This window comes from Rattus norvegicus, chromosome 17 (assembly GCF_036323735.1).
Source record: "Rattus norvegicus strain BN/NHsdMcwi chromosome 17, GRCr8, whole genome shotgun sequence".
Classification (NCBI taxonomy): Eukaryota; Metazoa; Chordata; class Mammalia; order Rodentia; family Muridae; genus Rattus; species Rattus norvegicus.
Window position 1 is genome coordinate 8846075 of NC_086035.1, and position 16426 is coordinate 8862500.

Below are 16426 nucleotides of genomic sequence, written 5' to 3' on the forward strand. Positions count from 1 at the left end.
GGAAAGATTCTCTGCTTTATGAGGTTGCTCCTGGGCATTCTAGCTGTTGCTAGTAGAGCTAGAGAAGGAAGTCTGGTTAAGGCCCACCTCTTCCTGAGGTAGGGAGTGCCCCAGAGAGGGTGAGTAGCTGGGGTGGGGGTTAGGGGGCTTCCTTCGTGATGTGCCCGCTTTGGCAAACCAAGGCCTTTTATAAGATGGTAAAATGAAACTGAGAGTCATGGAGGAGGAAAATTAAGTCGTCTGATTTTCTGAGGGACAGAACACACCCAGAGCTCGCACCAGAGATATCCAGAAGGAAGGGAAGTGTGCAGTGGGCTAGGCAATGGACACAAAACCCACAGAAGGCAGAGGGGCATGGCAGATCTTGCTGTTAGGAGGCTTGGACTATGGCTACCAAAATTCCTCTCCTGAGGAAAATATAAACAATGTCTAAGGTCCCTAGAAGACATCCAGGAAAGATAGCACCAAAGTTCACCCCAGGGAATCGACAAGTCTGTTGGTCTTACTTACAGAGCACCGAGAAGGGGTTACGGGCAGGAGTGTGGGTGCTCCCAAAGCTCCCACTGGAAAGTGTTTACCCAACAGGAGTCATTCCTTTCCATAGTTGCATAATGGAGACCTCTCCTCACCCTCACCACCCGTATATTCTAGCCCTGTTCTGCACAGCAGTTTGGGGCAGAACTGCACACAACATGTGGTATGAAATGGCTAGATACTCAGGTAAGGTCCTGTGCCCCCCTCCTCATCCTTCCTTCTATGGGGGTCGGGGGATGTCAACAGTCAATAAAGCCAGCTGGGCTGGTCTTGCAAGCCAACACAGCTGGACTCCCAAAGATGCTTGGCTCAGAGGTCAGAGGCTAGTCACGAACGACGTTGAAACCAGAGTGCGAGGAAAGAGCCCAAGCTCTAGACATGTTTTTAAGCACAAGAGCTATAGACATTTAGTTCTGTTCAACCTTCAAAAGTAGTATTGTCCCCCGACCCCCTTCTGGCTAGATTCTTTCAAACCAAGGCAAAATCCAGAGATCTAGATTGCTGTGTGATATTAAGTCACTGGCTTAGTCAATTTCCTGGAAACACAAGTTCATGAGCTTGTGCCGTCCCTAATCTTTCTTTTCTATTTTTCTTTTTTTTTTTTCTTTTGCAGTGTTAAGGGTAGAACCCATACATCGTGTGTTAGTCAAGAACTCTGCCCCAGCCAGTCCTTGGTATTCTAACCCATGTGTCCATCTCCACTGCTGGAAAATCGTGTAAGCAGCTAGGACAGCATATTGAAGAATTTACACCCTGCCCAGTGGAGAAATAGGTTCTTGGCAATTATAATCAATACTACTATGTCATAGAGTAAAAACAGGAGAGGGGACTTCAAGCCATCTGGTCACAGGTAATAACCAGAAGGCAAAAGTGTCCTAGGTCTTCTAAAGATATACAATTTTTAAAATTGGTTTTCTGACGGAGTCTGTGATTGCCCAGGCTGGTCTCAAGCTTCCTGTGTAGTAGAGATTGACCTTGAACTCCTATCCTGCTGCGGCCTCCTCCCCTCCTCCCCCTCCCCCCTCCCCCTCTCCTCCTCACCCTACCCCCTTCTTCCTCCTCCTCTCCTCTACCCCTCCTCCTCCTCAGTGCCGTGGGCTGGGACTACAGGTGTGTACCGCCATGCCTGGCTCCATCCAGTTATCTGTGGATTAAAAACAACAACAGAGCTTTAAAAAAGCATTTGGTAACCTCAAGTGAAGCAATGGTCCTCACATGACAGACCTCTGCAGGACCAGAAGATGTCAAGATGGAGTGCAGGGGTCAAGGGAACTCCCAGGAAAGGACTTATGACCTCCCGCACTGGATACCACAAACCCAGGAACACTAACGCACACACCCCGCTCACCCACAGAGCACTATGTGGAAGCAGCTAGAGCAGAGGTTCTCAACCTGTGGGTCTCGGCCCCTTTGAGGGTCAACTGAACCAGAGCCAGAGCTGAGAACTTCAGCTTCTGTCTCGGCCCAGCTGTGCCAACAATCAGCCCTCATGGTAGGCTTCCTCTCGGTTCCGAATAGTCTATTTCTGGTTTTGCCTATACGTCTCACAACGGTCTCTGTGCATTGCCGGGTTAGGTTTTAGGCTTGTGCTGATTTTTTTTCCCTCCACTCTGTGTAGCCCTGCCTGTCCTAGAACTCCCTCTGTAGACCAGGCTGGCCTCCAACTCACAGATTCAACTACCTGCACCTGCCTCCAGCCAGGACTTGAAGTCCTGTGCCACCACTGCCCAGCGTAGGCTCCTCCTCCTGCTCCTCCTCCCTTCTTTGGCCCTTCCCGATCCCCGTCTTTTTACTCCTTAATTATAAACACTGTCAGTGCAAAAACAAACACACACAGAGCTCAAATAAGAGGTAGTTTATTTGGTGCCATTCTGTGTGACCACGACCCAGGAACACAGACTTAGGTTGCGCAAAATTCCACATTGCCACCAAGTACAGTAGTACGGAGACAGGCCTGACAGAGATCCACTCCTTGGGGGCTGGAGAGATGGCTCAGTGGTTAGGGTACTTACCGTTCTTGTGGAGAACCCAGGTAAGGTTCCCAGAATCCATGTTTGGTGGCTCACAACCACCCGTAACTCCAGCTTCAGAGGATCCTACGTCCTCCTGCCTCCTTGGGTGCCTGCATGCATGTGGCACACAGCAATCCATGCAGGCACATATACATATATATATATATATATATATATATATAATTTAAAAAGAGAGAGAGAGAGAGAAGGAGGAGGTGAGTCTGAGATATAGGAGATCCTGCCTTGAAAATACAAACAAAACCCAGCAAACAATAAACACCACATTGCATGCTAATAACTTAAAATAAAACGGGAGGGGGTACTGGAGAGATGGCTCACAGGTTCAGAGCACTGACTGCTCTTCCAGAGGTCCTGAGTTCAAATCCCAGCAACCACATGGTGGCTCACAACCATCTATAATGAGATCTTATGACCTGCAAGGCATACATGCAGGCAGAATAAATGATAAATAAATAAATGATAAATAAATAAATCTATAAATAAATAAATAAATAAATAAATAAATAAATAAAACGGGAGGGGTGGTATCAGGTTGGTTAGATTTAGAATCACTTAGGAGACACCTCTGGATGGGTCCATGGGGTTTTTACAGAGGTTTTAGCTGAGGAGGCCCGCCCTATGTGTAGGCAGCACCATCCCGTAGGCTTCCTGACCACAGACCAGTTCACACACCTGCGGTCTCTCCTCCGTGCCATGATGGCCCACATCCTTGAAGCCTGAGCTAAAACAAATGCCCCAATCCCGACCCCTCTGAGCCGAAACAATTGCCCCTCCCACCCCCACCCGTGCGCACATCCCTCCCCCAGCTGCTTTCTCTCGGACATCTGCTCACAGTGAGACAGTGACAAAGGCCCTGGCTAACTGAACCAGCCAGGAATTGGCTTTGGGATCTGGGCCCCTTATCACATGAGCACACAGGTTGTCAGCAGGAGTGGCAGTAAAACTGCCAAACCCAAAACAACTTGAGCTTCGTGAGAATTGTTCTGTAAACTCGTCTTCAGAATGAGGAATCCCTTCCTACGGTTCTCCAACACTGGGCAACAGAGTCCCACCCTGCAGTGCCTAGGTGACAAAAGGTGACTATTCTCCTCTCCCCATCCTGGCCATTTGAGGGCTGGAGAGATGGCTCAGCGGTTAGCACTCTCTGTTCTTACAGAAGACCCAGGTTCAAGTCTGACTCCCACACAGCAGCTCCCAAATATCCCTAACCCCAGTGCCAGGGGCTGGGATGCCCTCTTCTGACCTTGATAGGCACACGCACGGTACACAGACATAGATGCAAGTGAAACATCATACACATAAAATAAATCTAAAAACAGAACTCCGGTTTTTTCTGGGCCAGTCTGGACTATATAGACAATACAAAGCCAGCCTAGCTACACCATGAGAACCTATCTAGAAAAAGAATTTCTTAAGGTTAAAAGAATTCTTAAGAATTTCTTTGAAACTATTATTCATAGAGCAACCCAGGTTGGGGGCGGAGAGATGGCTTGGCAGTTAAGAGGTCATACTGCTCTCTCAGAGGCTCTGAGTTCAGTTCCCAGAATCCATGTCAGACCGCTCACAACTGCTCCTCCATAAACGGCTGCATTTACATGCAAATATTCACACACACACATTTTTAATTTTTAAATAATTCAGGTTGGTTTATCATCGTCTTTGACCAGGTGTAATGACAAGTAACCGAGTCTTGGCTTCAAATCATTCTGTATCAATCATACAAAACAATTTATTCAGGCAAATATGAACTAATTTGTGACGTAATTTATTAACACAAATGGCTTTCAGAAAACTGCAAACGAGGCAGGCATTAGGCCTTTATGTGCGTTTCAAAGGCGATCACCGAGAAGCAGCAGCTTTTTCAATGAACTGGGCCAGCTTCACGTCTCGCTTGCTCAGGCCTCCACAGTCATGCGAGGTGAGGGTGATCTGGACCTATGAAGGGACAAGCAGACTTTTAGACCTGAGCAGGGACCCGTGCATGGCGTCCCCCCGGATGTCGATATCAGTCGACTTCCCAACATTCCCATCTGAGAACTGGGGGTTAGCTGGTGGAGAGCACACCTGATGGATAAACACAGTCTCCCAAACCATTGAGCTTCGCAGCAGCCGCCTAAGAGTAAAGGCTCCCAGAGGCTGAGGGGAGTCAGCTGCCAGCATGGAGAGCCTGCCTTCCTGGAGGAAAGGAGACAGATGCTCCATTTTAACTCCAGGACTTTACTTACACCAGCTCTGTTCAGGCCACCAGGAAAGAGCAGGCACACAGACCTATCAGGCAGTCACTGAGTGAGCTACAAAAGCAGGCAGGCTGCCAACTGAGGAGACGGGCATGTCTCAGCCACAAGATTGAAAAGCAAACAGAAGCATGGGGGTGGGGGGTGGGGTGGAGTTCAGCCTGGAACTGGTCAGTTAGGACTTGTTTCCTTTTAAAAAAAAATTTCAAAGTGGGATTCTCATTTCTCAAAGACGACTTACAACCCTTCAGAGAAATCTGGATAGACCGTGCTGAGATCCTAAGGGCAGGACCCTCTTGGTGGGGGGCTGTTCTCGCTGCACCCCTTAAAACATTCCAGTCTGCCCTCTGGAGGTCAAAACTTTAATAAACATTTACTACAGAGAAACGTCTTCTGAGATTTCTGAGAGACATGTAAGGCCACGCTATCTGGTTTGCTACCATTCCTTTTAATAAGTTATTTCCAAATCAAAACTCTGAGGTCTCAGGTAACTGAGCTGGGCATGGAGGTGTATGCTTGTAACCTCACAAAGCGTGAAGCAGAGGCAGGAGGATCTCCCTCACGCCTGGTATTTATAGTGAGTTCCAGGCCAGCCAGGGCTACATAGGGAGACTGACTTAAATAATACATTCCTCCAAAGAAACCCCCCTCCACAAAAATATACGTCAAATTGTATCTTCATGGCTGATATCCAAGATCAACTCAGGAGCCTAATGGAGCCTGAACTTCTGAAAGACAAGCTCTTCTCCCAGGAGCGCCCTGACTGTGTTACTAATTAACAAGGACACACCGGGTTCCTTAGAGAATCTCGGCACTTCCTGTGGATTCATAAGTTTCTTCAGTTCCAAAGTTAAAGTGATCCAAAACTGAAGAGGCTCAGTTACCTTGTTGTACACGTTGAACCATTCCGGGTGGTGATTCATCTTCTCTGCTTGCAGGGCAACCCTGGACATAAAGCCAAACGCCTGCAAAACAGCGCGTCCGAGTAGTTAGTTACCTGCCCCGCCCTGCGCTCTGTCGCTGGGAGACCCCAGAGCTGCCCAACCAGATAAAGGCTGGCTGCCCTGCTGGGGAAGCCTGAGAAATCACAGGGGAAGGGCTGCTCTGGGCAAGCCAGGGCACCGGGGCAGCAGACTGCTAGGTGGGGAAACAATCTGGCTCAAATAAACAAACCAGGAAATGAGTATCACCTAGTGACCTGTCTGGACGGCCTAATTGTCCTAGGACTCCCGACGACGACGGCACTAGAATAATTTCCCTTCAACCCAGCGCCCTGGGTCTACCTGCCCCAATCGGGGGAGGCAATTTGCTCCTTAGCTGTTCCTTCTGTTTTTAGTGAATGGGGTACTTCGGTCATCAGCCGCAGGGCTGTGAAGAGAGGCGGACGCGTCCCAGCCCACCCTTAACCACCTTCCTACACAGCTACAGCCCCACCAAGCTGAGGTGACAGTGTGCCTCAGCAGAAGTCAAGCATGGAAACAAGACAAGGACCCCGCCCAACAACACTGACAGCCGGGCTCACACCACAGGGCAAACAGGGATGCCAAGTAGAAGGCCGTGGCGTCTTTTTTGCTTTTCTTCACACTTTTATGAAGGTGACTTCAAATAATAATCCTACTTCACACAGCCCCCCTCTAAGGCTCAGGGACCTCTGTGGAAGGGGACCACAAAGTCCGTAAGAAGCTGGAGACAGGACGAAGTTTCGGACTGCCGTCTGGACTCAGCACATGCCCTGCGATCACCATGCTGATTACCTGCACTGGGCACACGCATGATTGGTCCTGTGAACTGTCAGTCATGGGTATCCATTTTAAAAGGAAGGGGAGGGGAAAATCCATTTAGCTACAAACGGACTTACCCAGAGCAAACCACGTTTACTCTTCCTGCCCCTTTTCATTCCAAATCTGATCCCCTGGAGCCCACGGAAGCTATGAGTAGCGTAGGGATGTCCGTTTCAGGTATTCAGACACAGAACTTCCGTCTAGAGGGCTGGGATTTTATTCAGCATGGGCAGAAGTAGAGGACGTCTGAAAGGGGCCAGCGGTGACAGACAGTGATGTGGTTAAAGGGCCTCCTGCCTTTTGAACCTGGGAACTCTGGATTCAAATTCTGATACTATGACATCATGGTCATGTGATCCTAGACTCCATTTTCCTTTTCTTTTTCTTTCTCTCCCACGTAGCACAGGCTGATCTCAAACTTACTGTTCAGTCTAGATGTGTAGATGTGTGCTTCCATAAACAGTTCGAAGCTCAGCTCCCCCCGTCTGTTATTTTTTAAGATTTTATTTTTAAATGATATATATATGTGTGTGTGCTTGCATGTAGGTATGTATACCCAAGAGCTGGGTCAAAGGTGGCCGCATGCTACCCACACGGGGAACCAAACTCTGGTCCTATGCAGGGCACCGCATACTCTAAATCACTGGCCATCCAGGTGTCCATCCAGCCTTTTTTTTTTTTTAATTTAATTCATTCTCAGACATTCTCACATATATACATAATACTGACCATTCTGACCCCCACCAGCCTACTGCCTCTCCCCAACCGTCCACGAGTCTGTCTCCCACACGTTCATGGCTCCTCCCTTTGTTCTGTGACCCACCCAGATTAGCCGGGGCCATCTGTGTGAGCATGAGTTTGGAACTACCATTAGAGTCTACGGGCTCAGCAGTAGGGACACGGCTAAAGAGAGAGATTTCCTCCACCAAAATCTATACGGATCAGCAGTTCTCCTGGGGCAGGTAACTACGTGAGCTAACGACCGCAGTGGTTGTACAGAACCACATTGAACTCAGGGCACCAGGTTTGGTGTGACCTCTACCCACTGAGTCACCTTGCTGTCCCTTAAGATTCAGATTTGAGAAAGTATTACAGGAGGCAAAGGTCTGCAGATTTCTATGAGTTTGAGGCCAGTTTCATCTACACAAAGAGTTCCAGGCCAGACAGAACTATAGAGTGAGACCCTGCCTCAGAGAGAGAGCGGGGGGGGGGGGGGAGGGATTAGACAGACAGACAGACAGATGACATCACAGGGCAGTGGGATGGCTTGCCACATAAGCTGGACTACCTGAGCTCGACCCCTCAGAACCTACCTACACTAGAATGAAGAACCAACTCCTAAAAGTTGTCCTTTGACCTCCATGTGGACCATGGCGCGTGCACACACACATACACACACACTAATGGTGATGACGAGTAAGATGAAGATGATAGAAATTTAATTTAGTAGAGAAAACATCACAAAGTCTAATGATCCCACAATTGGCTCAGAGGGCAAAAAAGAAACCCCATCTGCCTCCTTCCACACAGCAGATCATATAGTTCAGAGCTTACACACTTAGAACGCCCACGACAATCACACTCAAGTCATAAGCTCTACCTGCAGGAGTCTGGATGAGTAGAGAGCAGGAGAGGAGGGTGGAGGGCTGTGGTTATGCGGAGGATGCTGAAGGAACCAAACGGCCATGTTAGCGGCAAGCACAGGCGACCGTCCTCTTTCAAGAGTTCTTCTCTCACCCTAGCTTTAGCAAGGCTCCAGCGGGGATCTAATGACCTTGGGGTATTAAGAGTGTAGGCCACATTTTCCTTATCCGTTCCTCAGTTGAGGGACAGCTAGGTTGCTTCCAGTTTCTGGCTATTTCAAACAAAGCTGCTATGAACATAGTTGAGCATATGTCTGTGTTGAGCATCTTTTGGGTATGTGCCCGGGAGTAGAACTGAGGTAGAACCAGTCACAAGAAAATGTGGTACATCTACACAATGGAATACTATTCGGTTATTTAACACAAAGACATCATGAGTTCTGCAGGCAAATGGATGGAACTTGAGACTATCATCCTGAGTGAGGTAACCCAGTCCCGAGAGGACATGCATGGTATGTTCTCACTGATAAATGGATATGAGCCACCCACACTCCACTCCACAGACCCAAAGAAGCTTGAATCTCACTTAGAAGGGGAAATAAAACAGACCTAAGAGGCAGATGGAGGGAGGGAGAGTGGGTGGGAGAGGGATGGGGAGGGCACTGGGAGGGGTCAGGATCAGGTGTGGGGAGGACAGGAGAGATGGCCAGATGGCCATGAGAATGAGTGGAGATCTGCAACTGATGGAGATGGGACGTGGGAGGCAGGAATCTCCAGGATGAGACAGAGACCTGGGACAAGGGAGGCCACCAGCAATCAAAGGGGGTAACCTTAGTTGTGACTCACTGCATTGGGGAGGTGGAACCTGAAGAGGCCACCTCCTGTAGCCAGACAGGAACGCCAGTGGAACAATAGAGACACTAACGCACCCACATAACTTTTGATCCAAAATTTCTACCTGTCTACAAGAAGCGCAGGGATGAGGGATGGAGCAGAGACTAAGGGAACAGTCAACCGATAACCAGCCCGACTTGAGACCCATCCCACGGGCAAGCACCAGTCCTGACACTGTTAATGATACTCTATTGTGCTTGCAGATAGGAGTCTAGCATGGCTGTCCTCTGAGAGGCTTCGCCCAGCAGCTGACTCAGACAGATGCAGAGACCCACAGCCAAATGGTGGATGGAGCTTGGGGATTCTTATAGAAGAGTAGGAGGAAGGATTGTGGCCCCTAGGAGGCTAGGAACTCCACAGGAAGGCCAACAGAGCCAACGAACCCGGACCCTTGGGGCTCTCAGAGACTGAACTGCCAACCAAAGAACATACACGGGGGCTGCCACACATATGTAGCAGACTTACAGCTTGGTCTTCATGTGGGTGCTGAACAACTGGGGCAGGGGCTGTCCCAAAAGTTATTGCCTGTTCTTCTAGCTGAGCTGCTTCGTCTGTCCCCAGTGGGAGAGATACACCTAGTCCTGCAGAGACTTTTTGTGCCAGGGTGAGGAGACGCCCAGAGGGACCCCTACCCGCCCAGAGAAGGGGATGGGAGTAGGGGAAGAGTTGTAGGGGGTGTGACAGGGAAAGGAACAGTGGGCAGGATGTAAAGTGAATAAATAAAATAATAATAAAAATTTAAAAAAATCTTTGAATAAAAAAAAGTGTAGGCTTTCTAAAATCGTTCCATCCAACAAAGCTGGAAACAGAACAAACTCCCTAACAACCCAGGTTGACTAAGGAAGGGGGCAGTGAATAAAAGCCAACAAGCTGGAGAGGTGGCTCAGTGGTTAAGAGCACGGACTGCTCTTCCACAGGTCCTGAGTTCAAATCCCAGCAACCACATGGTGGCTCACAACCATCTGTAATGGGATCTGATGCCCTCTTCTGGTGTGTCTGAGGACAGTGACAGTGTACTCATATACATAAAATAAATAAATAAATCTTGAAAGGAAGGAAGGAAGGGAGAGGGAGACGGAGGGAGGGAAGGAGAGAGAGAGACAGAGACAGAGAGAGAGAGAGAGAAACATCTTAGAGACAGACCAGTGGGCTGGCTCTTGCCTTGTGAGCCTGGAAGTTCTATCCCCGGAATCCTTGGAGACCTGAAAGGGGAAAACCCATCCTACAAAGTTATTCTCTGCTCAAGCTCAACACACACACACACACACACACATACACACACACACACACACACACACTTACACACTCACTCACCCATGCAGTGTGCTCACACATGTGCGCACACACATATAACATATACCACATATACACATACATGTGCACGCACACATGCCCACAATAATATAAATGCTACACCTCTTAGCAAAGTTACTAAGCTTAGATTTTTAAAAATCCTCTTATTGTTTAGTAAGAAAAATCCACGCACAAGGATGAAGACAATCTGAAATCCACGCACAAGGATGAAGACAATCTGTCGACTTCAAACACATCAGCATTGAATACTGGAAGGCACCAAAGGCTGAAAAGAGTTTTACACCCAGCTAAACTAATTTTCAGAAAACAAAAGCAATAGCTTGTTGCGGTGGCTCAGACCTCTAATCCCAGTGCAGGAGACGGAAACAGGAGGATCTCTGTGAGTTCCAGGACAGCCAGGGATAACACAGTGAAACCTGGTCTCAACATAAACGAACAAATAAAACAGTGGAGTGGCATTTTGGAAATGCAATGACTCAGGTCAGCAAAACAGCACAGCGAGTAAATGTCCCTGTCACACAGGCTGGCAACCTGAATCCACTCCCCAGAAGCCACATAAAATCGGAAGGAGGAACGGGCTCCATAAAGTCATCTTCTGAACTTTACATTCATGCTGTGGCACGCGCGCACACATGCACGCGCACGCGCGCACACACATAAAAGAAAAGCAACAATTCATAGAACGGCCTCCATTCGTCCTTCTGCGGGAACCATTACAGGAGGAATTACGCGTGGGAGCAGAGTGGGAAACTGTGTCAACGATGAGATAAGAATAAGTCCCTCAGGTTCCAGGAATCCACTTAACACAACCAGACCAATTAAGGAGCCAACAGCAAATGGAATCAGCTGGTAAGTGTTACCATCTAGAAAGGGAAGAGAAACCCAGGCGGTTTGGAAACTGAAGACAAGTGTTAGAAGCCCTCCCAGCCGTACAAGGGGGCACTGCAGCCGCAGAGAGTATCCAGTGGGGCTGAACAGTGGGAGAGGGGCAGACGGACAGCACCTGAGTTCTGACGCAGCTGAGAGGGCTGCATTTGTCATGCAGAACTGCATGTGTAATAGTACCTTCCAGACTGAGAGTAAAGCAAACATCCCAACCAGGGAAAACACAACTTAAATAAAACCTGAAAACACACCAGGACACCATAAACGGCACCACCGTAATCGAAGGCAAGCAGGGGTTGCTTCATCATACTTTGCAAAAGCAAACACTGAAGACGCACGCAACCGGAGCGATGAGGAAAAGCCTCGAAACTAACGAGGCAGAAAGTACAGAGAAATACAGGGAACTAAGGCATTCGTGCTGAGTCAGCAGTTATCTTTCCGCACGTAAAGCATGACAGATGCGTCAGGACTCAGGTGCTGTCTCTCTCTAAACTGCCGGGCAGACGCTGTGGAGGGCTGGGGAGTGAGGCTCGCTGGTTAGGAGCACTTGCTGCTCTTGCAGAGGACCTGCGTTAGGCTCCCAGCACACACGTTAGGCCACGACTGTCCATAACTCCAGATCCAAGGGCTCCGACACCCACTTCTGACCTCCACAGCTACTGTGCGTTCATGATGTACGCGATACACGCTGACAAACACTCAAGTAAAATCGTTTAAAATGTTCTGGGGGAGGGGGGGGACTGAGGGTTAGTTCTGTTGTTGTTTACAATAAATAACACACACACACACATGCACACATACACACGCACACACACACACATGCAAACACACATGCACACGCACACGCACATGCATGCACATGCCCTTTTAAACATTTTACAGTTAGAAGGAGCTGGAGAGAGGTGGCTCAGTGGTTACGAGCACTGATTGTTCCTCCAAAGGATCCAGGTTTGAGTCCCAGCACCTGTATAGTGGCTCACAAGTGTCTGTGACTCTAACGCCTGGGAATCCAACGTCCTCTTCTGGTACCTCCTCAGGCACCAGACACATATTTGGTGCACAGACAAACCTCAGACAAAACATGCATACACATTGAATAAATAAAATAAATAAATAAATAGGTGATGGTTTTTAAAAATTTACAAAGGGAGAGGAAGGAGTTGGGTGATATAGAAGTGTTCATGTATAAAACTCTGGCGGAAAAACATATATATACATATATATGTGTGTGTGTATGTTTGTGTATATATATGTATATATGTATATGTATGTGTGTATATATATATGTACACGCACACACAAATGTGTTTGAGAGGTGCGATAGCACACACCTGCCATCAAACGCTAAGGAAGCTGAACCAGGAGCTCCCGAGCTTGAGAGCAGCCTGTGGCACGTGGTAATTTACCTCCAAAGCAAAGCAAAGGGCTGGAGAGAAGGCTGAGCAGTTAGGGTCCTGCTGCTCTTCCAGGAGGTTCAATTTCTAGGACCCACAGGCAGCACAACCACCTGCAACTCCAGCTTCAGGGCACACCTACCCACACACAGCCATACGCTAAACTAAAAATAAAACGATTTAAAAAGAAAAGGCCAGGAGTGGTGGCACATTCCTCTAGTCCCAGCACTTGGGAGCTGAGGCAGGCAGCTCCGTGTGTTTGAGGCCACCCTGGTCTCTCTAGTGAATTCCACATCGGCCAGGACTGCAGAGTGAGACCCTGGCTTTAAACGGGGGATGGGTCAGGAAACAGCAAAATGGACCAGTACATAAAAGTGCTTGCCACACAGCCTAACTACCTGAGTTCAGGGCCTGGCATTCACAGTGAAAAGGCAGAAGCAACTCCTTAAATGATCCTCTGACCTCTAACCATGCACCATAGCACACACATGCCCACATTCTTACAGACACACACACATGCATACATGCATGTGCACATGCATGTGTTCGCTCACAAGTCCACAACTTTAGAGTAAACAGAACTCCTACAGTGCCGTAATAGTGTAATTTATTACTTTGTTGCAGCACCGACTGGAAGACAGATAGTGTAGCTTGCGATACATTATACACCCGGATATGATGCAGTCATCAAGGATGTGAAACACAGAAGGAGTGCCAAGAGCCACACTGAGTGAGGAGTGCATGGGAGTCTGTGAGCTTCGAGAAAGGACGGGCAGTGCCCAAGCCTGTGTGTGCACTGCTGTCCTTGAGCAATATGGACCTACAGGAATGATATAAGTGGTTAGAGGCAGGAACGGAGAAGCAGGTGACCATGGCCAGAAACCGGAAGAACTCACTGTGTTCTCAGAACCTTTTTGAATTTGCACAGCGAAGACAATGACCTAGTTTTAAGAATTAGTTTGGGGAAAGAACAGAACAGAACGGAGGAGTCATGCAAATGAAGTTATCACTCCAAAGGGGGCCGGGACCCTGCACCATATGTAATATGGTTCGTATTAAAATACTTTGGCTCATGTTAACTTCTTAACATATGCCTACCTGTTGAGGTAGGTTTTAGTGCCAATTTACAGCATAGTTTGTCTATGAGCCGTGTTCTGCTGAGCCACGGCCATTTCAAACAAACATATGGTCAACAAATAACGTATAATGGCTGATAATAGTTTCAGTCTTTCCTGTACTGCAAATTACAAACATTTCGTGACCAAGCCCCGCGTGCATGATGAAGTATGAGTCCTTGAGTCGCTCCGCCATTCCCAGGAATGTGAGCGTTACAATCACAGCAAATTGGGCCAACCTAGTTTGTCATTTGGAAATCTCCAAACCACCAGCAATTAAAGATCTCTTTTTCCATGAACCCCAAATCAAGTCTTCTTTGGAAACTTGAATTTCTCTCAAAGTTACTTTTGTTTCATTTTACTCCGTGGAACCACGGAAGACTATCAGATGAACAAAACCAAAACATGGATCCGTATCAATCTGTGCAACGTGTACCAGCACCCCGCGCTCAGGGCGCAGTCTCCGTCCTCGTGACATGTATGACTTACTGAAGCTCACAGGCTTAGCTCTGGGCGCACTTACAACATGAACCTTTCAGTCCTCAGCCCGACTCCCTTTGATATATGTCCTTCAAATCAACTGCCTTCATATTTTGATTATAGAGTATTTTAATTACATACTAAAAAAAGAACACATCTCCCACTAAGAAAATGAACACCAGGTACTCCTAAGTAATTTCCCCAGTACAATCTCCATTAAGCCACTGAGTACTTCCCTCACTAATTCAATGAATTAGAGCTCTCTATTGTTTATGGATCACCTTCATGTTTGTAGGCCTATAACCCTCCTTTAAAAAAAAAAAACAATTGCCGTGGAAGGAAATGATATTTATGTCTGATTAGAAATGGAAACACTATTACATAAGTCAGTTTGGGCATTTCTTCACGTCTTGAAACTTGATCGGCAATTTACTCTAATTGGTGATCAAGGAAACTATCTTGTGATCAATTAAAGTAATTACCAGATTCCGGCAACACAGCCTACCTTAATTTCAGCTAGAGTCTGCACTTCTTCAACTTTAATTAAAAATAATGAAAATTATTAAGGAAAATACAAGGCAAGATCATTGCCAAGCATGCGCATGTCACGGGACAGGACCTTCCCCCTGTGTTGGTGACAGCAATCACATAAACATTGCTTGGTGCTCCGAGGAAAACCATCCTCTGGCCCCTGTGACTTTCACGTTGAAAACCCTGTTCACTGTTCCAGTCCCTACGAAGGAAACATCAGATCTTAATTTGTGGGTCAACACAAGGCTCTTGACCAGAATTGTGAGGGACAGACACAGCCAAAGACGTACTTCCTTCAGACTTTTCCCTCTCTCCATGAACCCAGGGGTCAACTACAGAGTTTGGGGTCAACTGCACTCAGCTCCAGACTGTGGTAGACACGGGGCATCAGTGGAATTCCTCACCAGGGACTCCTCCTCCTGTGTGAGCAGGCAATCTGTGCGCCGCCCTCCCCGGGACCTGACACCCATTGCTTCTATTATACACAGAATGCTTTAACACTGTAACGCCTGCCCTGGAGAGGAAACATTCTTTCCCAAGCCAACCTGGAGACCAAAGAAATTTACTTTTTCAGCGCTCAGCCCTGCAACATCTTGATAGCTGTTTCTTTAAGTGGGTGTCGTACAGGAAGACTTCATCCAGGTTGTTGAGCAGCTCAGCCAAGGACTAGACTTCTCAAGCACGTGTGTGTGTGTGTGTGTGTGTGTGTGTGTGTGTGTGTGTGTGTGTGTGTGGTGTCTGTGTGTCTGTGTCTTGCCTGTGTGAGAGGCCTGAGGACCATTCCCTGGACTTCCATCTGTCTGGGGGCAGATACAGCCCACCGTGAGGCAGCAGTCTAATCTGTACCTGATCTGCTACAGAGCCCACCATTTCCAACAACTTGGGACAATGACCATCTCTAAAACAGAACTGGCTTTCTCAGGCAATTGTCTCCTGCTCTCAGGTAGAGCCAGTCACTCTACCCTGCCCCAGGCTGAATTATCGTCCCCTTAGTTGCAAAACCATGCCACCTGGGAAACAGCATGCTAACTTCTTTTTTTTTTCTTTTCTTTTCTTTTTTTTTGGAGCTGGGGACCGAACCCAGGGCCTTGTGCTTGCTAGGCAAGCGCTCTACCACTGAGCTAAACCCCCAACCCCGCATGCTAACTTAACACACACACACACACACACACACACACACACACACACACTACTACTGATGATGATGATGGTGGTGGTAGTGGTAGTGGCAGTGATGAAGATGAGGATGACGATGACGATGACAATGATGACACTAAGTACTTTTTCACTTCAACATCACCATTTTTGGTAACTACTACAGTACAGTAGACAGTTGACTGGAAAAAGAAAGCACGTTAGCCGAAACACAGCACCTCCTTCAAAATCTATCACTAAAGGAAAATGCGAGGCTGCAGAATCAGGACCTGTCATACTTAGCACATGCCTCCTGCATTCCTATGCCAGCGAAGCCTCCCTCCCCTCAGCAGACGTCTAGCCACAGAAGCCCCCGGCTCTCAGGGCAGCAGAGTCCTGAGACATACAGTCCTCCACATTTGATTCACCTTCACTTCTAGTCTATTAGGACGAGAGCTCTTCAGAGTCCAGAAACCGATTTGTACCAAAAAAGACGTTCTACTCAACTTGCTCT

The 16426-nt window shown here is 47.9% G+C and overlaps 1 protein-coding gene and 1 long non-coding RNA gene across 2 annotated transcripts in view; one reads left to right on the forward strand and one right to left on the reverse strand.

Moving 5' to 3' along the window:
* The first annotated feature begins 131 nt into the window (after nucleotides 1-131).
* Nucleotides 132-1444, forward strand: LOC134482674 (uncharacterized). Its single transcript, XR_010059074.1, has 2 exons — nucleotides 132-720; nucleotides 1148-1444. It is a non-coding gene; the product is annotated as an uncharacterized LOC134482674 (long non-coding RNA).
* Nucleotides 1445-4274: 2830 nt separating this feature from the next.
* Pcbd2 (pterin-4 alpha-carbinolamine dehydratase 2) overlaps nucleotides 4275-16426 on the reverse strand; it is a 52072-nt gene continuing 39920 nt past the window's right edge. The window contains exons 3-4 of the mRNA NM_001402494.1: nucleotides 5686-5766; nucleotides 4275-4502 (exon numbers count right to left, since the gene is read on the reverse strand). Coding sequence (NP_001389423.1) covers nucleotides 4407-4502; nucleotides 5686-5766 — 177 coding nt within the window. The 3' untranslated portion in view covers nucleotides 4275-4406. The remainder of the gene's footprint in view (nucleotides 4503-5685; nucleotides 5767-16426) is intronic.